The sequence below is a fragment of the Lissotriton helveticus genome, chromosome 12 (assembly GCF_964261635.1).
Source record: "Lissotriton helveticus chromosome 12, aLisHel1.1, whole genome shotgun sequence".
Classification (NCBI taxonomy): Eukaryota; Metazoa; Chordata; class Amphibia; order Caudata; family Salamandridae; genus Lissotriton; species Lissotriton helveticus.
The window spans coordinates 853,372,970-853,400,000 of record NC_136073.1 but is presented as its reverse complement, the minus strand read 5'-3'; the positions used below and the strand labels follow the sequence as shown (position 1 = coordinate 853,400,000).

At 46.4% G+C, this 27,031-nt stretch overlaps 1 protein-coding gene across 2 annotated transcripts in view; it reads left to right on the top strand.

Moving 5' to 3' along the window:
• The window catches only part of STAP2 (signal transducing adaptor family member 2), a 338,860-nt gene that overhangs the window by 280,606 nt on the left and 31,223 nt on the right, over nt 1-27,031 (top strand). For both annotated transcript variants that reach the window (XM_078670196.1, XM_078670195.1), the window contains exon 14: nt 4,734-4,829. In XM_078670196.1, coding sequence (XP_078526322.1) covers nt 4,734-4,829 — 96 coding nt within the window. The remainder of the gene's footprint in view (nt 1-4,733; nt 4,830-27,031) is intronic.

Sequence of the window (27,031 nt, the reverse complement as noted above, 5' to 3'; positions counted from 1 at the left end):
CCTAAGGTACATGGAGTCCATTTTATAGAGAGAGCAGATAGCCTGGGGCCCTGATTAGCAGGATCCCAGGCCAACTAAGTTGAAAACCAGCTACACACAAGGCAAAAAATCTGGGGTAACCATAGTCAGGTATCCACCTTCCTACAGCGTCCTCTTCAGGAACAGCTAGACAATCAGTGGAAGCAGATTCACGGTTCATTCGACAACAAAGTGACGATCACCTCAGCAATGAAAAAAGCTGCCTTGTGGTGGACGAAGCAGGAAAACGTATCCCAAGGTCTATCCTTTGTAAGCGATCCGTCTCCTCAGGTTGTGACGACGGATGCGTCATTGGACGGCTGGGGTGCAGTACTGCAAGATCTTCATGTCAGCGGACATTGGTCACCCCAGCACCGTCTTCTTCACATCAGTCTCCTAGAACTCAGGGCTATCAAGCTGGCTCTTCAAGCATTTCTCCCTCGACTGAGAGGTTCAAAGGTTCTCATCCGGACGGACAACACTACGGCCATGCATTACATAAACAAAGAAGGAGGAACCAGGTCTCTCCCGTTGTCTCAGGAAGCTCAAGAAATCTAGGAATGGGCTATCCTTCATGAGATTTCGCGGCAAGCGGAACATCTGCCGGGGATCCTAAACGAAAATGCCGACAGACTAAGCAGGCTATCCTCAGTCAGTCACGAGTGGGAACTCAACCAAATGGTTCTGGATGAGATTTTCCAACAGTGGGGCAAGCCTTCAATAGATCGATTTGCCACTCCGACCAACAAGAAATGCCGGTCTATTGCAAGCAGGCTTCACCATCGAGTATCATTGGGGAATGCGCTTTCGATAGCCTGGTCAGGGGCATCTGTTTACGCCTTTCCCCCCATTCCAATGATCCCGAGGCTTAACAGGAAGATCAAAGTGGAACCATGCAAGATGATCTTGATAGCTCCTGCTTGGCCGAGACAGTTCTGGTTCACAGAACTCCATCTGTTGTCGCTCGTCCCTCCTCTTCCCTTGCGGGCCATTCCGGACCTTCTCACGATGTCCATGGGGCAGATTTGGCATCCGGATCCAGCTTCATTGCACCTGACTGCATGGCTCCTGAGCAGTGAGAATTCATGAACCTTCCCATCTTGAATGAAATAAAACAGGTTCTCTCCCAGGCTAGAGCCCCTTCCACGAATAAGACTTACCGTCTTAAATGGAGAAGATTTTGCATTTGGTGCAGGAAAGAAGGCATTGATCCTTTCTCTTCTCAACCTCATCAACTTCTGCCTTATCTTTTGTCCTTAGCCAAGAATGGACTGGCGCATTCATCCATAAAGGTTCACTTAGCGGCAATTTCTAGATACCGACGTTCAGGACCTTCTCTCTGGTCTTCAAGAATAATTAAACAGTTTCTCAAAGGAGAGTTTATCCCCCAGTGAGGCCTCCGCCTCCTACTTGGCAGCTGAATCTGGTCACCCCATTTCATGTAGGCCAATTTATCACCCTGCCTACCTTTTACGCTCCTCCACATCCCTCTAAAGAAGAGGAGTAACTCCGTCTGGACCCAAAAAGACAGTTGTCATTCTACCTTGACTGCACACAAGAGTTTGGGGTGGACAACCAAGTCTTGTTGGGGTATGTAGGTGCGAAGAAAGGTTGAGCGGTGCAGAAGCAAACTACCTCTAGATCGGGTGTGTAGGAAGCTGGCTTTCTATATAGTGTATCGAAATGAGATACACTGTGTAATAAGTCCATGTGACCCTTACTGGTTTACAGGGGCTTGCTTTAACAATCCCAAAGTGCTCTATTTTGTGGTAGGGTGGTCAAGCAGCTTTAGGCTTATCAGAGGGGAGTGTTGAGCCTTTGTTGTTCACACAAAGTCAATAAATGAAACACACTCAAGAAGAAATTTGTGACCAATTTTGAAAAATAGTAAATATTTTTATATTAAGTTCTTTTGAAGTTATCAATTTTACAGAAAAACAGCAGAACATCAAAAACCGTCAGATTTGAGGCATGAGCCTCGAACGAGGTCATGTTATCCTGTGGGAGAATCATACACTTCATAGTTATACCTGCAAACAGTTGTAGGGGTTGATCTCTTGGACTTAAGGTGCTTATGGGCCTAGGTCTATCGAACCACATTGGTTTTACCTGCCATGGTGTGTCCGCGTGCAGAGGTGCTGGTCGTGATGGTAACCTTGAGCACTACACAGTAAAGTCAATGGGGAAACCTGTAACAAGAAAAAGACTGCTAGTGGCAGAACCAAAAGGGGGGCTCGGCTCTTGAGGGTCTCTGGAACAAGGAAGCAATGTCGGTTGTGGAGCTGTGGAGCAGAGGTGTTATTTCCAGCAGGTCTCTTGCGTTGGAGCTCTCAATTCTTGCGCTGGACCTAATGATGGGCACAAACGTAACAACAGGGCCACTCTAGGTGCTGACCTCAGTGATGCTCACGTTCCTCGCAAGTAGGTCAATCTTGGAAGGAACCTGACCCAGAGTTCCTAGTTTCACAAAAAACAAGATGGTGAAACCCTACCTTTGTTGGTCACTTCAGATAGCCCACCTTAAGGGTGTGACTAGCCTGAGAGTGAACATGCCTTCTGACTAGCTAATTTTCCCACCTGGCGCTAAATGGGCCTCTGGGATGGCATTCCCAGGTCTGGGGGAAAGCTGGGGTCACATATCAAGGGCAGCAGAGACTTTGAAGCCTCTGGCCTTGATATGCAAAAACACTAGCCCTCCTGCAGGAGGAGGTGTGAACATCTTCCTCTGGATCAGGCATTGTTTCTGACCTCAGAGAGCATGGGCTCTCACCTGTAGGGGGTCAGAAACCTATCTGTGTTGGCAGTCTGGACAATGCCAGTCAGCCAGCACACTAAGAGACTAGTAGAATTAAGGGGGCACGTCTAAGCTGCCCTCTGGGTGCATGTCAGGACAATCCGATACTGGCATCAGTATGGATTTGTCAAGATGGGGTGTTTAGTATCCAACACCATCAATTTCAGTAAAGCCATTATTTAGCTGGGTCCCAGTGCACATCAGTCAAAAAACATCCATACCAGTGGCAAAAACTGGGGATGACCAAGTCACAAAGGGGCACTTTCCTACAGGGCGTGCTCTGCATCAACATCTGCTATGCACTGGCCAAGAAGCAACCTCCTGAAGGCTTGCAAGCTCATTCAACAAGAGCTAAAGCTGTGAACACTGAATTAGCACATGGAGTCCCGGTCCTGGACATCTACCAGGCATCAACATGGACTTCCCTGCACACTTTCACCAAACATTGCTGTCTGAATGGTCAGGTTTGTAGAGATGGGCACTTCGCCTGTTTGGTCCTGCAGGACTTCCTTGTGTGAAATTGGTCCACAGAGGATGGCATGCAGCGGCATGCAGAGCCGTGCAACGCCAGCTACCGGTGCGCAGGGGTACTACTAATGAAAAATGTTCTGGGTCCAGTCAATTCAAAGATATGGAATCTGCGGCTAGTTATAGTCTCTACCAGATAAGGCGCTTCCAAAGGTAAGTAATTTGTTCATTTGAACCCCTACACTCTTGCTAAATGCAATTTCTGTCATGGAAGGTTTCCTTCCTTGTTACAATTACTTAACTAAAAAGAGTCCATGAGCTGCAAGCACTACACCGGATGACCTATGTATTTAGGTACACAAAGATATGGCTGTGTTAAGCACTAATCCCACATTTTTCCAAAGGTGGTTTCCACTTTCCACATAAACTAAACAGTTGAGTTGCTCATTTTCTTCCCATAACCAAAGACAGTGGCAAAAAGGGCATTACACACACTTGAATTGGCCTCAGTTCACTACCCTGACAAAACAATCCATCTGTAAACAACTTTTTGTTGCATTTGCAAATCTTCTCCTGAGGAATCCCATTTCCAATGGTGGCTTTGCCGGATGGATTGTTAAGACTATACAAACATGCAGTACTAAAGCAAAGCGTACACTGCATGCGGTATCTAGGGTCATCCAGTAGGAAGAAGGGAGCTTCTATGGCCTTCTTGGGAAACATTCGTAAAGCAGACATATGTAAAGCTGCTACATGGTCAGCAACTCACATGTTCACTAGACTCTGCTGTGTGGACATCAGGCCCATCAAGAGACTTTGTTTGGCCAGACTGTATTAGGAACACTGCTTTACAGTCTATGCACAGCACGTGTATGTAACGCAACATACGTACATACACATACAGAAAATGACAGTGTCATGTAAAGCTAGTGAATTTACAGCTACAAACAGATGGTTACAGGGTAAGTATCATTTTCCTTATAATATATGCAGTGTGTAGATGGCTATACACAAAAGAAGAGGTTTACAGTGTGAAATAGCACAAGTGAATTATTACACTAGAGTCAAGAGCCCAGAGATGCGACCCATAACAAGTTGTAGTCATTACGCATGACATGGAGACAGTTCCACATAGGGTCAAAACAAAAACAACATCTTTTCAACCACCCACATGGTGTAGCATGCCTCTCATGTAGGTTTGAGCGTCAGTGTCCCACATAGTGGTAGTAAGCACTATATACATGCTGCAATACAACAGTAACATATAGTCATGCAGTAAACACCCAAAAGATTGATGTTTTATAGTCATGTTGTATGCAGTGTAGAAAACCTGTTAAAGTTCTTAGACTTTAGTATGGATGCATACACAGCAATATGCTTCAATAGTTAAGTGCTCAGTGTAAGCAAGGACATGACTAAAATCAAATACCTTCTCATGTGTTGTTTCCTACAGAGTCTGCAGCCCGAATGAGCAACGAAGGACAAGCATCTGATGTGCCACATCACTCTGCTACTAGGCAGCGATGCTTTCCCACTAGCAGTGGGAATGGTAAGTAGGAAGTTGTGACAACCGTGAGCCCAGTACCTTGAGTAAACAATCATGTTTGGTTTGGTTTGGGCAACACTAATGTCATGTTCGTGGCATGTGCAGCTGTAAATACACTTACTCTGCATACTCCTGCCATCTAGTGTTGGGCTCAGATGTGTTTGAAGAAGTCTTTTGGGTCACAAGGTGTAGTGACTACTCCCTTAGCTGGCAATGCATATGGGCATCGAATCCATAGTTAGATTGTTATTTTTTTCGCCGTTGGGGTCGAACGTGCTTTGCCGGTGCTCTGAGTCAACGCCGTGTGGAGATCTTCAGCAGGCCTCTCGAGTTCTCTACTCCCAGTAGCCCTTCAACAATCCTTCAGTCTCTCTATGTTCTTCTCATCGTTGTGGTTCCTCCTTTGTAGTCGCATCAACTGTGTTGCCTCTCCTCTCTGGGGTCACTTTCATTGAGCCGAGCACTCAGGAATGTTAAAAGCATAATGGGAAATACACCTTTCTGGTACTGTCCACAGTGCCATTTGTGGATAGACCAGCACGCCATCAGTAACCTTTGTCTGTCCACGGACCATAACGAGGCCTCATGCTCTGCCTACCTCGCGTTCTGGTTGAAAAAGACCTTTCGGAATTGTCAGGACCGTTGACTTGCACGCCGTACCGTGAAACAGAAATGTGACGATGATACCCGTGACATCTTCAGGGAAGGGGAGGAAGCAGTGATCCCGAACAGGCAGCGACCTTCAGCCTGGAACCGTATTTCCCCAGATCTGCAGCCGACCGTGCCCCAACATCAGAAGACGATGGCACTGTGTACCACACTACACCAAGGTGCTCTCTGCCGCTCATGGAGTTGGACATTAAGCCTACATTCGGGAACACAGCCTTCTGGGCTGCCATTGCATTCCAGTCATGGCATCACCGACCTAAGACTTTGGAGCTGACTCAGGCTCCGTCACCGAGCCTGGCGCCTAATCCAGGCCTACCTCAACACAGACAGCTCCCTCTGTGCCATCTGGTGGATCGACACCGACTCCAAAGCACTCTTCGAATACGAAACACGGATTGACATCGAAAGCAACCTCGTAGCAGAAACAGACCATGGTGTCCAGCCTCCCATCTAAGGCACGCGTCGGCAGCTTTACAGTGCCTTCAGGAGGAATTGAACTCTCAGCAGCGAAGGTTGTTTATTCGCCCTCACAAGGGCAAGATTATTGCTAAGCCCCGGCCACAAGAGCAGCAGACTCTCCCTAGCAAGAGGCAGCTCACCTTTGAGGTGCAACTGGATTTGGAGCCTCCAAAGCAGAAAAAGTGACAAGATGGAGGCACCAGTTTGCTGCCCATCTCTTCCTCCATCCCCCTTGCCACTGTCTGTCTCCACATCCACCACCTCAGGAACTCTTGCTCTCTTCCCCACAGGGGTCTATTCATCCTACGCAGAGGGATGCACTCCATCCTTAGATCCGTAGGATTTCCAGTATGACCAGAACGGATTGTCGTCCCCCAGGCCCAACAACCCTGACCTGTACCCTGCCAAACCCTCCCCTCCTGACGAGACCACCTCATACCATGAGGTTATTCATAGAGCAGCAACCTTGCACCGGGTGGATCTACACTCCATACCTGAAGAGTAGGACTTCTTGCTGGAAACTCTCTCCCTTACTCAGCGTGCCACCCAGTTCCTGCCAATGCTTAAGGACTTGCTTAAGCTTATACAGGAGGTATTTAAGGACCCAGTGAAACCCAGAATTATCACCATGACGGTTGACAAGAAAATATAAGCCCTCACCCTCTGACCCACCCTACATTAGAGACCAGCTCCCACCGGACTCGCTGGTGGCACATGCTACCTGCAAATGAACCAACACAACACCCAGAGCACTGGGGCACCCCTCCCCCAGTTAAAGAAAGTAAAAAGATTGATGCAGTGGAGAAAACAGTTACCTCGCAATCTGTGATTCATTTGCACATCACCAATTCTGTAGGGCTGTTGGCAAGGTATGACTGTGCCCAATGGGACGAAATGGGGAACTCATTGTAAGAAACTGGCTCTATATACACTACACCAAAATGAGGTATAGTGTGTATAGAGTCCAAGTGTCCCCAGAGGTAGGCAGAGGTTAAAGTTAGATAGGATCGTACTCTCTAATAGTGGTAGCGTGGTTGAGCAGTAAGGCAGTACCAGAGAACAGTGTTAAGCATTTGATTTACACACTCAGTCAGGAAATGAATTCACAAACTCAAGAACTGAACTCTAGGCCAATTGTTTTTGTATAAAAAATATACTGGTGTGTCTGGCACCCAGCAACCTCAAAAACCCTGGAGAGTCCTGCCTGCCTTCACTTCAAAGACTAAATCTCCGGTAAACACCGGACTTGTTCAAACTGCAGCTTCTGGTACCAGCAAGATACCACAAATCCAGCCCACTCTGCACCCGCCGAACCTGGCCCGAGCTCGAGTGGAAAAACATCCCTCTAGCTGGGTGCCCTATGCCAGTGGTGAGGGTACAGGTGCATGAGTCCTGTACCCCTACATACCCAGCTCCATTCTTGGGCACTGTAAGTGCAGTGCTGCCATTAAAAGCATATGGTGCCGGGAGTTTGTCATTAAGAACTCCACAACACCATAATGGCTACACTGAAAACTGGGAAGTTCGATATCAAAAGTCTCAGCACATTAAACCCACACTGATGCCCCCAATTTGTCTATCAACTCATCTGCTCTTGGGATATTTATTTATTTATTTGTTTAGTTTGTATAGCGCAAACAGCTACCCAACAAAGGGTTTCCCGGCGCTTTGTGATTCAGAGAAGGGAGTTTGGACAGCTGACTTAGATGTTGAACAGCCAGGTTTTAATGGCTTTTCTGAAACTGATATAATTAACCTCAGAGCGCAAAGCCTGTGGCATAGAGTTCCACAGGGAAGGGCCAAGGTAGGCAAAGGATCTGCCTCCCATGCGTGATAGTCTTATTTTAGGCACAGCAAATTTGTTCGCTGTTGCGGATCTCAGCGTCCTGGAAGGACGGTAGTGTTGTACCAGATTTAGCAGGTATTTAGGGGCTTTATTTGCTGAGATTTTATGCATAAAGCATAGTGATTTGAATGTAATTCTGCTCTCAATTTTCAACCAGTGCAATTCTCGTATGAGTTTGGTAGTAGGTGCATGGATAGGAATTTTACCTAACAATCTTGCAGCAACATTCTGCACGGTTTGTAGTTTGCGGACTGTGGCTTTGTTGGCTCCCAAGTACAGTATATTGGCATAATCCAATCTGGATGTTATGAGGGCGTTAATGACAGTTCTTTTGGTGTGATCTGGTAGCATCCAGCAGATTTTCTTTAGCCACTTCAAGATGACAAAGCAGGTGGCTGATGTTTTGATGGCCTGCTGGTGCATGCTAAGAGTGTCATCTACCACAAAGCCAAGGTTACGGGCCTGGTTAGTTGGAATAGGAGGAGAGCCCATTTCTGGGGGCCAGTGTTGGGGTCCCCAGAGTTCTTTATTTTTTCCTAGGATTATGAGTTCGGTTTTTTCACCGTTTGATTTTAAGAAATTATTTTTCATCCATCCAGCAATTTTTGTAAGCCCATTTCTCAAAATAGAGGGATCATTATTGTCTGTTGGCGGAAGGGAAAAGAGAAGCTGAGAGTCATCAGCATAGGAGAACATTATCAGTCCAGTATCCTTAGCTATTTTAGCAAGAGGGCTCATGTATAAATTAAAAAGTAGTGGGCTTAGAATTGAACCCTGGGGGACGCCATGTTTAAAGGTATAGGTATCTGAGTATGTAGAGTTTGAAAAAATTTGGAAAGTTCTATTTTCAAGTAGGGATGTGATCCAATTTAAAGCAGGGCCACAGATGCCCATTGAGCGAAGGGTTTTTATTAGTACCGCATGTGAAACAGTGTCAAATGCGGCACTGAGGTCTAAAAGCACCAGTGCCACTGTTTCACCCTTGTCTATCATTTGACGAATATTTTCGGTTACGCCTAAGAGAGTGGTTTCTGTTGAAAAACCTGCTCGGAAGCCAGATTGATGGGGAGGTAACAAATCATGTGTTGTTATATAATTTGAGAGACAGCGGTGGACATGTTTCTCTAGAATTTTTGCAAATATAGGTAAGAGAGAAATTGGTCGAAAGTTTGAGGGTACCTTCGGGTCAGCATTAGCTTTTTTTAGGAGGGGATGGATCATGGCATGTTTCCACTCCGGTGGAACACATTCTTCTTGCAAGGATTTATTTAGAAGGTCTGTGACAGTGGATAAGGCTTTCCTGCTAAGTAGTTTTAAGATGGAACATGGTAGCGGGTCTTTTGGCGAACCTGATTTAATCGTGCTTAGAAGTTCGGTGACAGTGTCAACGTTGAGTGTAGGCCAAACACTCAGAGAAGGGGTAGTGATTTTATCCGAAAGGGTGGCAGAATTGGTCTCTTCACTATCTGATCTATTAGCATCACTACCATCATAATGATTTTCCTCATGATTGTCCTGATTGAGTTGGATGGTCTGATAAATGTTATCAACTTTGTCGACAAAGAATGCGGCAAGTTGATTACATTGGGTTTTATTTAAGTCAGGTGGGGTTGGTGAGGTATTAGAGCCAGCTAACTCTTTAACTGTTTTGAACAGTGTTTTAGCTTGATTTAAAGCAGCAGTAATTTTTGAGCAGACAAAGTTGGTTTTTGCTCTACTGCACAGCTTTTGGTATTGATTTAGTTGATTTTTGTATTCATTCTTAGCTTCAACGGAGTAGGATTTTCTCCATTGACGCTCAGCATTCTTACATTTGGTTTTTTCATGCTTTAAAGCGTCATTAAACCACGGAGCAGGTGGACGTTGGTTAATGCCTTTTAGCTTAGTCTGAGGAAGACAGGAGTCAATGGCTGTTAAGAGCCATGATTGAATAGAGATGGATAAATTTTGAACTCCTGAAGTAGTGTATGGTATCGTATCTTCTAGCAGGGTATTAAGAATATTAATATCTAGTTTTTTCCATTTTCTCACCGTGGTGGGCAGCGCCATAGGGGAGATATTGGAAGCTGGCGTTTGAAAGGAAAATTTGATGAGAAAATGGTCTGACCAAGGAATAGATAAGGCTGGGAAGGTGTTTAAATTTTGAATATTAGAAAAGATTGGGTCCAGTAAGTGACCTGCAGTGTGGGCTGGGCCAGAATTCTTAAGACTTAAATTGAGGGATAGGAGGTCATCAATAAGTTCCGTGGCCTTAGAGCAGTGCTCGTTATCCAAATGAAGATTTAGATCACCGATGACTGTAAAATTGGTAGTATTCATAATAAACGGGCCTAGAAGTTCCGAAATATTATTTAGCCAATTTGAAGCAGCACCAGGTGGACGGTAGATAAGCGCGCCGGAAAAGGTAAAATTGGGTGAGAGTATGATTTTAAAGGTGGCGCCTTCACATCCTGGACATGGGAGGTTTATAAACTCACAGGTATATACTTTTTTAAAAATAACAGCTATGCCTCCTCCAGTTTTATTAATTCTGTCAAGGCGTATAATCGCATATGAGTCCGGGAGGGCCATAGCGACGTCTGGTCCGGAGCTTGCATAAAGCCAAGTTTCAGTGATGAATAGTGCATCAGGGGCTTCATCCAATAGAAAATTGAAAATTTCTATTTTATGTCTTGGCAGAGAGCGACAGTTCAGACTGAAGAAGGTGAATACTTTAGAGTTAGATGTAGCACATGTAGCATTGGTTAGGGTCTCAAGACTTTTGATTTTAGTGGCATACGTAGTTAGTGAGCAGCCATAGCAGATGTTATGGTGTCTATTTAAGTCGAAAAGACAGCAGTCTGGTTGTCTAGGCGTTCTTAAGGCAAAAAGCTGTTTTGCACTATATTTTATATAAGGGGAAGCAATGGTATCGCTAATTGTCTGGCTACTAACACATACCGATAAAATTGGTTGGGAGGTGGGTGTCATGGCCGCTGGGCGCGTCCGAGGCGCAGACGGGCTGACTCAGGCGTGACTCCGGCGCTGATGTAGGTGCGTCCACAAATCGCGTCCGCTATCGCGGAGAGTATACGTTTCCTTAAATAGTGGTGGCTAGAGCGCTGTTAGGCTCACGCCCCTACCCAAGATGTCCGCCGTATTTTTAAGAGCTTGCAGGTGAGATCGGTAATCAGCCCGAAAATCGGCTGTCACCGACTAAATGCAGGTTCACGCTATGTTTAGTGCAAAGGTTAAGCTAGTGCAAGTGGGAAAGTGAATTAAAACACGCCGTTTTAAAAATGCTCGTATTCAGCAATCAATCACAGTAAATGTGCAGTCTAGCTACCTCTCGGCTATTTCGCCTCAAGAGGGGTCCAAAAGGTTACAATATGCAAAGAATCTCGCGTTCTTTACCTTGGGGCTCCTAAATAGTAGTGGCTAGAGCGCTGTTAGGCTCACGCCCCTACCCAAGATGTCCGCGGTATTTTTAAGAGCTTGCAGGTGAGATCGGTAATCAGCCCGAAAATCGGCTGTCACCGACTAAATGCAGGTTCACGCTATGTTTAGTGCAAAGGTTAAGCTAGTGCAAGTGGGAAAGTGAATTAAAACACGCCGTTTTAAAAATGCTCGTATTCAGCAATCAATCACAGTAAATGTGCAGTCTAGCTACCTCTCGGCTATTTCGCCTCAAGAGGGGTCCAAAAGGTTACAATATGCAAAGAATCGGGGTGAATAGGGTATAGGGTGAGCAACTGTCTTGGTGACAGAGTTGAGCCCTCCATAGTCCACACAGAACCTCATTTCTCTCTTTCCACCCTGTGGATGAGGTTTGGGGACTAGAACCACTGGGCTGGCCATGGGGCTCTCAGATAGTTCAATAACCCCTAGCTCCAGCATCTTGCTGACTTCAGCTTTGATGCTTTCCTTGACTTGGTCTGACTGTCAATAGATCTTGTTTTTGACAGGTGCACTGTCACCAGTGTCCACATCATGGGTACACCAGTTTGTCAGACCAGGGGTCGGGTCAAAGAGCTTAGCATACTGTTGCAAGACTTGCTTGCAGTCAGTCTGCTGTTGCGCAGAGAGGGTGTCTGAAAAGACAACTCCATCTACTGACCCATCTTTTGGGCTGTAGGAGAGGAGATCATGGAGAGGGTCACTCTCTGCTTCCTGTTCCTCATCAGTCACCATCAGCATGGTGATGTCAGCCCTGTCATTGTAGAGTTTTAGGCGGTTCACATGGATAACCCTTTTGGGTGTCCTGCTTGTGCCCAGGTCAACTAAGTAGGCGACCTCACTCTTTTTCTCTAGGATAGGGTAAGGGCCACTCCATCTGTCCTGGAGTGCCCTTGGTGCCATTGGCTCCAAAACCCACACCTTTTGCCCAGGTTGAAATTCAACCAGTGCAGCTTTTTGGTCATACCAGTGCTCCTGAAGCTCCTGGCTGGCCTCAAGATTCTTGGATGCCTTTTCCATGTAATCAGCCATTCTGGACCTTAGGCCAAGCACATAGTCCACAATATCTTGTTTGGGTTCTTGGAGAGGCCTCTCCCAACCCTCTTTTAAAAGACAGAGCGGTCCCCTCACAGGATGGCCAAACAGAAGTTCAAAGGGGGAAAGCCCTACTCCCTTCTGTAACACTTCTCTGTAAGCGAAAAGCAGGCATGGCAAGGGGACATCCCATCTCCTTTTGAGTTTTTCAGGGAGCCCCATAATCATGCATTTCAATGTCTTGTTGAATCTCTCAACAAGGCCATTGGTTTGTGGATGATAGAGTGTAGTAAACTTGTACTGCACTCTACACTCTTTCCACATGTGTTTGAGGTAAGCAGACATAAAGTTGGAACCTCTGTCTGAAACCACCTCCTTAGTAAACCCTACTCTGGCGAAGACACAAATGAGGGCCTTGGCTTCTGCAGGAGCTGTAGTAGTCCTAAGTGGAATTGCTTCAGGGTACCTAGTGGCATGATCCGCTACCACTAGAATTAATGTGTTCCTGAGGCTGTGGGAGGTTCAAGTGGACCCACTTTGTCCACACCTACCTTTTTAAAGGGAACCTTCACCACAGGCAGTGGTATCAGGGGGTCCTTTGGGTGGTCACCTGTCTTGCCACTGGCTTGACAGGTAACACTGGAGCTGACAAATTCCTTCACCTTTTGGTGCATCTGGGACCAGTAAATGTGGCTGACTAGCCTTTCCCAAGTCTTGGTTTGCCCCAGATGTCCAGCTAGGGGAATGTCATGAGCTAAAGTTAGGAGGAACTCCCTGTACTTCTGTGGCACTACCACTCGCCTGGTGGCTCCAGGATTGGGGTCTCTTGCCAATGTGTACAGTAATCCCTCTTCCCAATAAACTCTCTGGGTACCACTGACATCTTCCTTTGCTTCTGAAACAGCTTGCTGCCTTAGGCTTTCAAGAGTGGGACAGTCCTGCTGACCCTGACACAGCTCTTCCCTAGAGGGTCCCGCCCTGGGCCCAAGAGTTCAACCTGGTAAGGGTCAAGCTCCATGGGCTCAGTTCCCTCTGGGGTGTCCACGTCCTCTCCCTGAGGAGAGGGGTCCTGATCCTTTTGCTGAACAGAAGCTGGTTCCCCAGTCTTCTTACCTTTTCTCTTGGTAGGTTGGGCCATTCTTTTAGGCTCCAAAACAGTTTTTTCACCATGCCTATGCTCTGTGCTCTTGTTTTTACACACACCAATTCAGGGATATCCAGAATTGCTGCATGGGTTTTTAGTACAACCTGTAACCCCTTTCCTTTGGTCACCCCGGTGGTTGTCTTAGTCACCCTAGTCTTGACCTAGTGGTCTGCCTTCTTTCCCAATTCTTCGGGCGAAATTAGACCTAGGTCTACCAAATGATAATGTAACTTTGCATTTGTGCAATTACTCAATATATGTTCCTTCATAAACAAATTGTAAAGTCATGCACATTGTGTCCAGTTAACCAACCATCTAGTGTCTTTACTGAGTAGTCTACAAAATCAATCCAGGACTTGTTTTGGGTTTTGTGAGCACCCCTGAATCTAATTCTGTACTCCTCAGTTGTGAGTCCAAATCCCTTAATCAGAGGTCTCTTCATGAGGTCATAAGACCCATCATCTGGCCCAGAGAGGGTCAGGAGTCTGTCTCTGCAGTTACCAGAGAACAGTTCCCACAGGAGTGCCCCCCAGAGAGGTTTCTTCGCCTTTCTCATGTCACAAGCCCTATCAAAGGTTGTGAACCATTTGGTGATGTCATAACCCTCCTCAATTTTAGGGACAATCCCTTTGGGGATTTTAGGATCATAAGATTGCTCTTTGTCCTTATTATTTGGATTTCCGCCACCATTGATGGGTGCTAAACCCATCTCCTTTCTTTCTTTTTCTAGAGCCAGGAGTCTGGACTCTAGATCCAATCTTTTGGCCAGCCTTGCTAAAAGGCTGTCCTCCTCATTGAGGCTGTTCTCAATGCCCTCACCAGAACCTGAACCACCTGTGTGGCTTCTAGGTCCCCAGAGGTTAACTCTTGGAATCAAGGGTACAGGGACCCTTTCTTCCCTGGGAAGTGATGGAGGTGGGTACCTATCTCCATCCCCCTCCTTCCTCTTCTGCTTGGTCATCACCATTCTCAGAAGGGTGAGCCATAGCATCCTCAGCCAACAGCTCCTGGAGCTTTTGTTTGGTTGGATGTGGGCCCATGGATATGTTTTTAATTTTACATAAGGACCTCAACTCCTGAAAAGACAGGTGAAGGTAAGGGGTGAGGTCGAGCTCCTCAGCCATGCCCTGTATGTTATCATTGTTATCTTCACTAATAGTTGGGTTCTGTTTTTGAGACATTCTAACAAAAAGTTCTAACCCCTCTACCTTTGACTATAGTGATTTTTTATTTTCTAAAATTCTAAAGGGACTTAAGCAAAGCCCTAACGACTTTTAGTAGTTTGGAAAAAATGCCAATTTGTAAAAATCAGAATTCTAAAGGCAATTTAAGAGTTTTGTCATGTGATCAGGTGGTAACCAGGTAGTCCAAAAAATGCAAGTTGTGTATCCCACTGCTGATCCACCAATGTAAGAAACTGGCTCTGTATATACTACACCCAAATGAGGTATAGTGTGTATAGAGTCCAAGTGTCCCCAGAGGTAGGCAGAGGTTAAAGTTAGATAGAACCTTACTCTCTAATAGTGGTAGCTTGGTCGAGCAGTAAGGCAGTACCAGAGGACAGTGTTAAGCCTTTGATGTACATACTCAGTCAGGAAATGAATTCACACACTCAAGAACTGAACTCTAGGCCAATTGTTTTTGTATAAAATATATACTGTTGTTTATTTTTACAACCAAGCAAGCCTGGTACAGGTAAGCATTAAATACTTTCCAGTAATAAGTTACTGGATATAGAACAGTTTGAAAATACAATTGTACTTTCTTTGATTTACAGGGGAGCAGCAACACTTAGCAAATACAGCACATTGTAATGAATAGGCTTTTTCAATAAATTGCCTGTAAGTTACTTTTTCTAACTCAGTGCTGGATGCCTAGATTCAGCACTGGTGCATTTCCTGTAAACAGGTTGTGAGAAGTTGGCCTGATATGCAGTGCTCACTATTCTAGTGATCACTATGTATCAGTCCAAACAACCCTTATTGATGATTGGTTGTAAGTCAACCTTATAGACCAGCTATCCTAGTAGCATGGATACGAGCAGTCTAAGGCTAAGACTCTGGAGGGCGTGTTAAGCCAGCTGTTTTACCATCACATTACCCCTTGAACACCAAGTGAAAGGACACCACACAAGTTGTTATGAAAATAAACAGATATTTATTTATAACAAGACTACCCTGAACTCTTTATGAGTCAGGGAGCTAAGCACACAACAAAACTCTTACGAAAATACTTTAAGTCGCACAATTTACACAAATGCCCTAGGGGCACGAAAAACCATATACTCAGTAAGTGGAATGCGAACTTGCTAGCAGGTAAGTAGTACTTTTCTAGACTCAGGAATCGCTAGGCCTACAATTCTAAATACTGGGATTAGATGCAGGAGGCCTGTGGACGTCGTGTGCAGAGTGGGAACTCTCACGCGTAAGGCGGGAAAAAGTCTATGGAGGCTAGCAGTTGCAAAGTTACTGTTCTCGGGCGAACCCGACTAGGTGGGTCGAAAACAAGAGTGGATCCGAACACTAGGAGTGTTGGACTATGCTGGAGCACCGGAGTACTCGGTTTACCTAGCCCAGGGGCTGCGGCTGCATAGGGTTGAAGTCACGTCGGAAACCCTCGTTGACGAACCAGGAGCCTGAAGTGGAAGTTGCTGGCAGGCGGCCAGTGAAGAAAAGTTAGTGGTGATCCAAGCCTGGATCGGGGAAGAGGAAGACCTGAAAGCAGAAGGGACCAAGTTCTGAATCACTAGCCAGTGATTAGATGGGCACTAGAGTGGCACCGGGCGAAGTCACCTCGACCAGGTGAGTGGGCGCTGCTGGGCTCTGCAGTCTCTCGGACCAGGAGGCGTTGTCGGCGACCAGGATGGAGGTGCGAGCTGTCCCACGAAGGTCTCTGCTGTCAACGTCGCTGGACCCAGGATTGGGCAACAAGTCTTGGCAAATGCAAGGCCCACGCGGTGGACCTAAAATGGCGTCTTGAGTGGACCAGGAGGGTCCAGGGTGCTCCTCTGGTGGAGGGGAGCACGGGCTAGTCTGGAGCAACCAGACCAGCAGTGTTAGTTGTCGTGGAGCGTCGTGAGGGGGTCACTAGCCAACGGGCAAGTGACCTGGACAACGCGGTGAGCAGCAAAAAGCAGAAGGGCCCCACGCCGATCTCGTGGATGCAGGGGGGCTGAACTTCGGTGCTGGAGCTGCTCAGGGTCGGGGCTTCTCTTACCCCAAAGCACTCAGTCGAGGGTCACTCGGGAGTCTTGCTGGGCAAGCGTCGTGCAGTCTTGAAGATGGCCGGTCCCTCGAGGTCTCGTCACACCCACGAATCTCAGCGTGACTGATGATGTAGGTAGAGGTCAGAGGTGCCAGGGAAGCCGGTTCTCGTCGAGCTGGGCAGTCTTGATCCGGAGGAGAGACTGGCAACAAACCGCGATGCTTGGTTGGTGCCTGCTGCTGCAGGGTGACTACTCCTTAGTCACAAGGGAGAATCTTGGGAAGAAGTCTTGAGTTCCTTTTGTGGAAAGTAGTTTCAGGATTCAAAGATGATCTGATTTGGAAGGGGGGCAGTTCCTACCTTTATCCTGCAAAAAGGGGCTGGCACGCGACTAAGTCCTGCCCTATGGGTGGGACTAGGAGGGGGGTGGTTACACCCCTCTCCTTTGGCGGGCTTTTCCCCAGCCCAGGGTCTGGTGTGCCCCTGGAACTGGTTCAAGCCGGCCTATGCACAGTGAGCACCGGGGTGCCACTTGCAGTCACCTTCCTCTAAAGCCCTGCCTACCTAGAATACACAAAACCCTGTCTGGGACGGTGCTGGCACCGCCCCTGGCAGGAAACCCTTTCTCCTTGCCTCCTGCTCTGGGAGGACTCCCAGCAGCAGGAGGGCAGACTTGTGTCTCGGTGGCAGCATCCATTTTGTGGAGCTAAGGCTCTGTCTGACTTTAACCGGGGTTACAGGTTACATACATGTCGTGTCCCTCTAAAAGGGTGGAATGCTAACCCCGTCACCAGAATTGGCGAGGGGTTAGTATTCCAATTCGTATGACACCTTACTCGACATGTTTTGATAAAGCGATACCAGAGTTGGCATATAACCGCGAGGATTATAATGCACTTAAGAGTATATGGTATGCGATATCATGGAAACGGCTAAGGGATGGATCCCGAAAGCCGCAGACAGGCTCAGCTCGTGCCAGAGCACTATTTCACACGATTCAAAGCACTCTGCCTTCAGGATTGTCAAGGCCTGCCATAGGAGTGACTGATAGGAGATCTGTGTGTCCATTTATGTTTAGATATAGGTATACTATATCTAAAGCAAAGGGTGATTACACCACCTTGCCCCAGCTGTCGTGCAGCCAGTTGTGTCAGATTTGGATGGCCAGCCAGGGGTGGCATAATACATGCTGCAGCCCCTGGTAGGCCCTGGGTACACCTATGCCCTGGGTACCTAAGGTACACTGTACAGGGACTGATAAGGTGACTCAGTATCCAATTAGATATGTACCTAAGGTACATGGAATCCATTTTACAGAGAGAGCAGTAGGCCTGGGGTCCTGAATAGCAGGGCCCCAGGTCAACTAAGTCAGAAAACCAGCAAAACACCAGGCAAAAAGTTGGGGGCAACCATAGTCAGGGATCTACCTTCCTACATAACCCCCCCCCAAACGAAAGGAGATAAGGCTATCCTTACCAGGTAAGCCTATATTGCCTGAGTGGCCATATAAGGAAGTACCAGCACTGGCATGGTTACCCCCTATCTCATGGTCCACTAAGCAATCCCTCACCCTAAGGGTGTCTGAAGGTCTCCACCATAGGGAATCTCTACCTGTGGTGTGTTTTGGCAAAGTAAAAGGCTGGTGCTGAAATGGAGTACTGAAGTGAGGCTCCACTAATTTTGGGCTCAGCTTCCTCCAATCATTATCCACCATAGAGGCCTTTCTTTCCAAGACTGAGTTGTTTTGGGCTCTCAGGGTCAACCTCTGGCTACCTACAGCTGGAGGTTGGGTCCCTCTGTTTGGCTTACTGGAGGGACAGGTCAGGTCAGGTCTGGGGCCCTCAGGTCCCAAGTTTGGCTGTGCCCAACAGTGTCCATCTGGGGGAGGTCCCTAACTAATTTTAAGGGGGATCCTTCAGGAGTGTGTTTTATTTTCACTTGGCTAGGTCTGCTAGCTTCAGTGCCCTTAATCTGCTGATTGGGAAATTCTTTTGGACAGGGGGCCCTTTGGGGTCCACCACTGGCCTCCCTGACCTCTACAGCCCTGGGCTGACTGAGGCAGGGTAGAGAGGGGCATGTTACCTGCTCCAGACTGGGTCCCACCTTGGAAGGGTCCACTGACATCAGGGGTTCTGCCAGGCTAGGCCTGACTACCTCTGTGGCAGTTTCTTCACAAGGGGTCAGATCAGTTCCCTGAGGAGGCTGATCCTTTCCTAAAGTCTGGTGGGAGGGAGATTTCTCTTCCTCCTCAATGCTCTCTGTCTGAGTGGAGTGATCCATAGTTTCAGGCTTCACAACACTATCATCTGTCTGAGTTTGAGCTGTGGCCATCACAACTCTCCCAACCTTTTCAGGAGGGGGCTCAGTTTGGGTGTGGGCTGTGACCATCACAGCCTTGACAACCTGTTCTGGGTAGGAAGTTGTCTGAGATTGGGCTGTGACTGGCACAGCCCTCCTGTGGACCTGTTCCTGTTCTGGGTAGGAAGTTGTCTGAGATTGGGCTGTGACTGGCACAGCCCTCCTGTGGACCTGTTCAGGGAGGACATCTTGGACTGGGGCTGTGGCTATCACTGCCCCACTAACCTTACCATGGAGGTTCACCATTTTGGAATGGGTTTCTTGCTCTACTTCAGCCCAGGCTGAGAGCTCTAAATCATTCCCCAGTAGGCAATCTACAGGCAAGTTTGGTGACACTGCCACTCTCTTGTGGCCAGTGACACCTCCCCAGCTGAGATTGACCACTGCCATGGGATGATCTCTCTGTACTCCATCAATATTGGTCACCTGGTATGTGGCACCAGGTAAAAGTTGCCTTGAGGGGACTAGACTCCCAGTCACCATGGTGATGCTAGCCCCTGTATCTCTATAGGCCTCAACTTTTATACCATTGATGAGGGGCTCCTGTCTGTACTTGCCCAAAGTGTTGGGACAAGTTGTGAAGTTGGCAAACCCCATGCCAGTCTCACAGACAAGAGTATCTAAGTTTGGGGACCTGGTTAGGCCAGAGTCCCCAGGAACTCCCAAACTAAATGCACCCAAATTCTTGGGGGCACTCCCACCACCTGGGGGATTACTACTAGTAGTAACAGGAGGTTTGGGAATGTTACTTGGGGGTATGTTCTCCTTATTGTTGTTCTTTGGGCAACTGCTGTCAGTTTTCAAATGACCCACCTGTTTACAGGGATAACAATAAGGTTTCTTCTGGTTATTAGGAGGATTCTGGGACCCACCCCCCTCAGAGGATTTTTGGGGCCCTGATGTGGTTTGATCTGTAGATTTATTCCCACCCTTCTCTTGAGGCTTGGTGGATTCCTTTTTCTGGTCACCACCTTGGTTCTTGGGCCTAATCCTGGTTCTGACCCATTTGTCTGCCCTCTTACCCAATTCTTGTGGAGAGGTCAGATCAGAGTCTACCAGGTGCTGGTGTAATAACTGGTTCTGACAATTATTTAAGACTTGCTCTCTCATAATAAGATTATACAATCCTGTGAAGTCAGTAACCTTGCTACCCAGTAGCCAGCCTTCCAAAGCCTTAGTGGCACAATCAACAAAGTCAGACCAGTCCTGAGACTGAGTTTTCTGGGTGTCTCTGAACAGCAACCTGTACTGCTCAGTGGTTAAGCCAAACCCATCAACCAGTGCATTTTTCAGGACCTGGTAATTGTTAGCATCCTCAACTCTAGTAGTGAGGAGCTTATCTCTACCTTTGCCATCAAAGGAGAGCCACAGTATAGCTGCCCACTGACTCTGGGGAATGCACTGCACAGTGCAGGCCCTCTCCAAAGCAGCCATCCATTTCTGGATGTCATCCCCTTGTTTAAAGGGGGGCACTATTTTTGTCAGGTGTTTAGTATCTAAACCCTTCTCTTTTTCTCTTGGGAGATTGCTGCCACCAGTGGGAACTATCCCACTCATCTGCTGCTCTCTAGCAAAGGCAAGCTTCTCTTTGGCCAGGGCAAGTTCTTCCCTTTCAATCCTCAGTTTAGCTTGTCTCATCCTTGCTTCATGCTCTCTTCTCTGAGGGGAAGTCAATCTCCTCTGGGGAGAGTTCCTTCTCCCCTGAGAAGAGGCATTAGAGTGCAGAGATCTAATGGAGTCCCTAGAAGGAGATCTATCTCTCCTAACTCCAATGTTAGGCCTGATTAGGGTCAGTACTGGGGGGCCCCCAGCTCCTTTCCCAAGCAGGTCTAAGTTGGCCCTAGTGAGTCTGCTGACTAGTTCAGGCCTGTCTGCCTCATCCCCAGAGAGTTCCTCTTGATCCTCCTCCTCAACTGCATTTGCAGTGTCAAGGAGGTCTGGATCGCCACGAGTACCCTCTAAGGCTGGCATATTCCCATCTGCCTGGGATGCTTTCCTAGCATCATAAGTCTCTAAGAGACCTATCAGAAAGGGAATGGTGGGGTTAGACCCCTGTTTCAGTTTCCTGGAGGTACACACTTGTCTCATCTCCTGGAAACTGAGAGCTGCATATCTTGATTTGACCTGTGGAGGGTCAATAACCACAAGGGGAGTCTCTGAAGACTCTCAATGGGTAGACATGCTTTTCTAGTGAGGTGTAAGTGGTGCACTTACCTACACTATATGTTTGCCTACTGATCCCTTGCTAGAGTTGTAGTTTAGGGTGTGCTAGGCCCTAGGAGCTACAACAGCTGGTTCAGTAGAACTCAGAGTATTCTAAGCTAAGTTATATGTACCTCAGTACTTATGTGATCTTTCACAAGATATTCTTAGGATATGTGTGGTAAAACAACAGCAAGCTCAAATCCCAACCGCTGCTCACCAATGTGAGAAGTTGGCCTGATATGCAGTGCTCACTATTCTAGTGATCACTATGTATCAGTCCAAACAACCCTTATTGATGATTGGTTGCAAGTCAACCTTATAGTATGTGTAAGGAAGAGGGGGTATCCCCGACTAGAGTTCCTAATTCGGGATAGGTATACTATTTGAAAGAAAAGTAATTAGGAACTGGTTTGAAATAGAAGGTAAAAGAGGACAATTGACAGCAAGAACTATTGCAGAACAAAGTGTGTGATACAAAAATATGGCTTTTATTTTATTTTATTCAAATATTATTCTATACACAATATCGTTATTTTGTTACAAGTAATTATCGTGTGCATGCCTCCACTATACATGTGACTATCAGTCTACATATACATGTACTTGTTGTTACATCCTATACATATTTCAAGGTAATTAATTTAGACTTGAGGGTTGTGTGGAAGATTGTTTCAGCACACTATACATAAAAACATGGCTAGATATGACATCTACGCGCGTTTCGGCTGGGGGCCTTCATCAGGGAGCCATGTGAGTATCCAAATGGACCTATACAAATAAAAAAATATATAAGCAATAACAGTGCTTGTCAATGTCCGTGAGTTGTCTTGAATATTTACATGTTAAAATACAGCGAAAGATCATTATGATACATTTATACAATAATACAAAACATGACAATAAAGTCTATGAAGATTCTTGAACCTGTCCTATTATTTACAATTATATACAGTTGGGTGCTCATGTGGGCTGGTACATTTCTAGTATCGTTGTATTTCTATGCAGCAAACTTCAACATAGGGGCGATGAAAAATAGGGGGGTACACGAGGGGTAGCTGTCTAGACAATATTTAAACAGATCTGGATGCTAACTGCAAAAAAGGCATAATGTGGTAATGTAGTGCAGATAGCCATGAGAGAGGAAAGGGAGAGAGGAATAGTAGAGGATAGGGAGAGTGTCAGTGATGACAAAAGGTCAAAGAAAAGGATTAAGACCAAAAGAGACCGGGGGAAGGAGGGCATTTGAGAGGACAAAACAGTGGGGACATATAGGGAGCAATGATTGTACCTGGATAAATAAATGATGCTGGTTCTCACAGGAGGATAGAGAGATCTTGACCTATGGGGAGTATGTCTTGGAGACGTGGGCGCTGCAGGGGGACATAATTAGAAATGCAACATTTAATAGTTCAGAACGGATGAATTTTCAAAGGAAGTATCACAGGGAAATTACGGAATAAAGAACTACCTGTATAGTAGGTGATTTTGTGTGTTTTATTTCTCTTTCAGTCGATGTCCTGCTATCTAACGGCAGACTTCGAGTTTGGAACTGCTAGATGGGAGGGACATGGGGAGAAATTATATAGGTCACATTAGTATCATGAGGCTTAATAGATGGAACACAGCGGGGGTATTGCCTGTGTAGGTAGTTATGTACAGTTGCTCGGTAAAGCGCTCTTGGCGCGTAGGAAATGTGGTGCAGTTAACCTAAATGTGGGAGGACATGCATGGTAAACTGTGGGTGGTAAATGTCCATAGAGAGGATGTTAACGGTCATGATAGTGAGAGCCCAATAAATACCTGTAGATTTATTTCGTAGGTGCTCTAGGGTGGATCTCTGAGCGTTTCTTATAGCGCTGACTATCTGTTTGCCAGAAAGGGTACAAGCCATGACAAGGTGTTAAAATGGCATATTATTATGCGCGGATGGTGGAGAACGGTTATATGTTTACCAATAATTACCTTTAGTTTCCGTCTACTGCGGTTACGCTGGGGGTCTATGGGTTTCTAGGGTTTAGCCGATGAATGCCGTCATGTTAGTGACGGTGCGAAGACAATCTGTATGGCAAAAATAGAAAAATAGAGACATACAGCCAACAGTTATTGTCAGGCTGTGTCTTGCCATGCGTGTATGAACACTGTTTAGTCGAGCAGGGATCTATGATGACCGCTCGCTTACCTGATGGTTGTCTTTTCTTAGCTTTCCAATTAGGGGGTCTGGTGGCGTCTAAACATGTAGAGCCAGGGATCGAGACGGCTGAATGGAGACGGCTGTATGTGAACCCTTGCGGTCAATTTCAAAAGTGGGCACGTCTAGAGTGGGTACAAGCAATAACAACGTGTTGGAATGGCGTGTTGTTATACGCGGATGGTAGAGAACAGTTATTTATTCACAAACAATTACCTTTAGCTTCGGTCCACTGTATTTAAGCTGGGGGTCTGTAGGTTTCTACTGTTTAGCCGACGTATGCCGTCATGTTAGTGACGGTGCGGAGGCAATCTGTGTGGCAAAAATAAAGAGATGTACAGCCAGCAGTTTTTATCAGGCTGTTTTTTGCGAGGCGTGTGTGAGCACTATTTGGTCGGGCATAAATCTACGACCGGTGGCTTACCTGATGGTTGTCTCTTCTACGCTGTCCGATTGGGGGATCTGCCGGCGTCTAAACACGTAGAACCAGGGATCGAGAAGGCTAAATGGAGCCGACTGTATTTAAACCCTTGCGGTCAATTTCGAAAATGGGCGCGTCTCGAGTTGCCTAGAGGTCGATGACGGGCTATGTTTAGTAGCGTCATGTGAAAAATGCCGAGAGCTGGCAGACATGTTGGAGAGGTGGAATGAACCCCTCGGTGTTTAATGGATACATGGCCTGGAGCTCGATGACGGACTATGTTTAATAGCGTCATGTGGAGGTGCCAGAAAACTGGCGGCCATATTGGGAGGGTGGACTAGACCTCTCGGTGTCTAATGATAGATGGCCTCGTAATCGATGACGGACTTAATTAGATAGCATCTGCTTTTTAAAGAAGCAAAAAATTATTGGAAACTGGCAGACATATTGGAGAGGATGGAATAGACCTCTCGATACTAAATGATGAAAAGGAGTGTTAACAGTTTATTCAAGTTTGCAGTAGAATGGATTTGGTGAAGGGTTTTTTGTAAAAAGAAAAAACAGAACAGTGAATAGGGATTTAATGCGCCTCAGTGGGGGAGAAAAAGTCAAAATATGTCCGGAATGGTGGAATGTGGGGCCCCAATGGTGTATTTAACCATAGTTGTGTTTCAAGACTTGGTCCCATGGTATTTCGTTATTCATGCCCTTTAAGTAGGTATCTAGGGTAAAAATCCAATAAACTTCGCGACATTTGCGCACCTGTGTGCTTAGAGCGCCAGATGTTTTGTGGATTTTTTCCAAGATGAACCAACGAATGTCGTTGGAGTTGTGTTTGGCCTCCTGGTAGTGTTTAACCAGGGGGGCCTGTGTTTTGCCCGTACGGATGGCTGATCTGTGTTCTGATAGGCGCGTAGACATCATCCTTGCTGTTTCGCCCACGTAACCATTGTTGCATGGGCACAGTAGAAGATAAACCACATTGGTGGTTTTGCAGTTGGTAAGGGTTTGAGAGCGAATACTGCAGTTGTTAAAATTCAGCTCTTTGGTTTCAATTGCGAATTTGCAGGCAACACAATCCAGGCATTTGTAGTTGCCTGTGGCTGGACTCAAGCCAGTGAGTGTTCGTTGTATGGGAGCTGTTTTATTCGGCTCCATTCTTGATCTTACTACCAGATCTTTTAGATTTTTGTTTTTCCTGTATGCAAACATAGGCTTAGGGAGTTGACTTTCTTTGGGTTTTGTTGCGTTCAGGATGTGCCAGTTAGAGAATATAATATGTTGAAGCTTCGCATTCATGGTGGAGTGCCTGGTTACAAAGACCATTCTGGATTGAGGTTCTTTGATTTGGGGTGTTAATAGGTGCTGCCTGTCGAAAAACCTTGCTCTTTTATATGATTCTCGTACTAGGCGTTTGGGGTACCCACGGGATATGAATTTGAGTTTCATATCAGTTGCTCTTCTGTCAAAGTCCGTGACAGAAGAGCAGTTCCTTCGGACCCGGAGGAACTGACTGAAGGGGATACTAGACTTCTGGGTTTTGGGGTGGTAGCTAGTATAGTGTAGTAACGTGTTGCGAGCGGTTGGCTTCACATACAGGTCTACACTAAGACGGTAGTTCTTACTAATGATATTGATGTCTAGGAACTCGACACGTGTCTGGCTAGACGCAACAGTGAAGTGCATATTTGTGTCACATAAATTAAGCCATGACACAAAGGTGGATAGTGGTTCTGTGTCTGAGGTCCAAATGAAAAAAATATCATCAATATAGCGAGCCCATGATGAGATGGACTCGCTAAAGGGGGCAATTTCATTGTAAATGAATTTAGACTCAAATTCAGCCATATAAATATTGGCTACGGTGGGCGCGCATGAAGCACCCATGCTGACGCCCATGGTTTGTTGATAGAGGGAGCCATTAAAGTCGAAAGTATTTTCCGATAGAACTATTTTTAAGCAATCTAGGATGAAATCTTTCGGGCAGTCAATTTGGTAAGTGTCAATGAACCAGGAGACGGCTTTAATGGCTCCTGGTTGCGGAATGTTAGAGTACAGCGCCTCTATATCCATAGTGGCTAGCCACTGTTTGTCAGGGTCAAAGGTAAGAGATTCCACGATGTTGATGATGTCTCTTGTGTCCTTGACGTGGGATGGAGTTTTTGGTATATGAGGCCTTAAGATGGTATCAATGTATTTTGATAAAGGTTCGGTAATGGATCCGATGGTGGAGACTATCGGTCTGTACGGTGGATCATGGCTGTTTTTATGTATCTTTGGGACTCCATAGATAGCTGCCATTTTGGGTTGGCGAACATTAAGAAAGTGCCACTCCTTATCACATATCACATTGTCGTCAAGGGCCTTAGTTGTTAAAGACAAAATTGCAGATTGGACTCTTTTAGTGGGGTCTTTTTGAACTGGAATATAGTGGTTGGTATTGTGTAGTAATTTCTCCATGTTCAGTATGTATTGATTAGTGTCTATCACCACTATACCTCCCCCTTTATCACAACATTTGATCGTGATGTCTTTGTCTGTTTTTAATTCTGTGAGGGCTTGATGTTCCTCATACGAGATGTTGAAGCTGGGAGGGGGTATATATTTAGTGGCAGCTGTAAGTTTATTGTACACCACATGTTCAAATGTGGCAATTTCCGGCGATACTTGTTCTAGAGTAGGTAAAAAAGTGGATGCTGGTTTTAGACCTGATAGGTTGATGACATTTTCTACTTCTGTGGTATTAGCTTCAAAGAAATTTTGAAGTCTGATCTTCCTAAAGAAGGTCATGAGATCTTTGAAAAGTTCGAATCTGTTGATATTGCAATGGGGGACAAAGGAGAGCCCTTTAGTTAACAGCTTTTCTTTTGCCGGAGTAAGGGACTTGCTGCTTAAGTTAAAGATGGGTATTTCTTCTAGTCGCGCCAATATTGTGCATGGCGCGTCACTAGGAATTGGTTGGGGTTGGAGTACATTGCTGGAGCTTCCTGGTAATTCTGGGGGGGAGGAGGGGGATAGGCATGCATCAAAGGGCCTGGATATTGATGGTTGGGGGGTGGGGGGTAATGCTGGTTGTATTGTTGTGGGTTGCCCCTGTAACGCGATTGGTATCTGGGTTTCCAGCGTCCCTGGGGGTTCCCTCGCCTGGATAAAAAAGGCCTGTTGCCTCTATTTTGTCCTCCTCTTTGTTGTCCTCCCTGATCTGGGTCACTAGTGTTACTCTCATTGTCTGACCCTGATG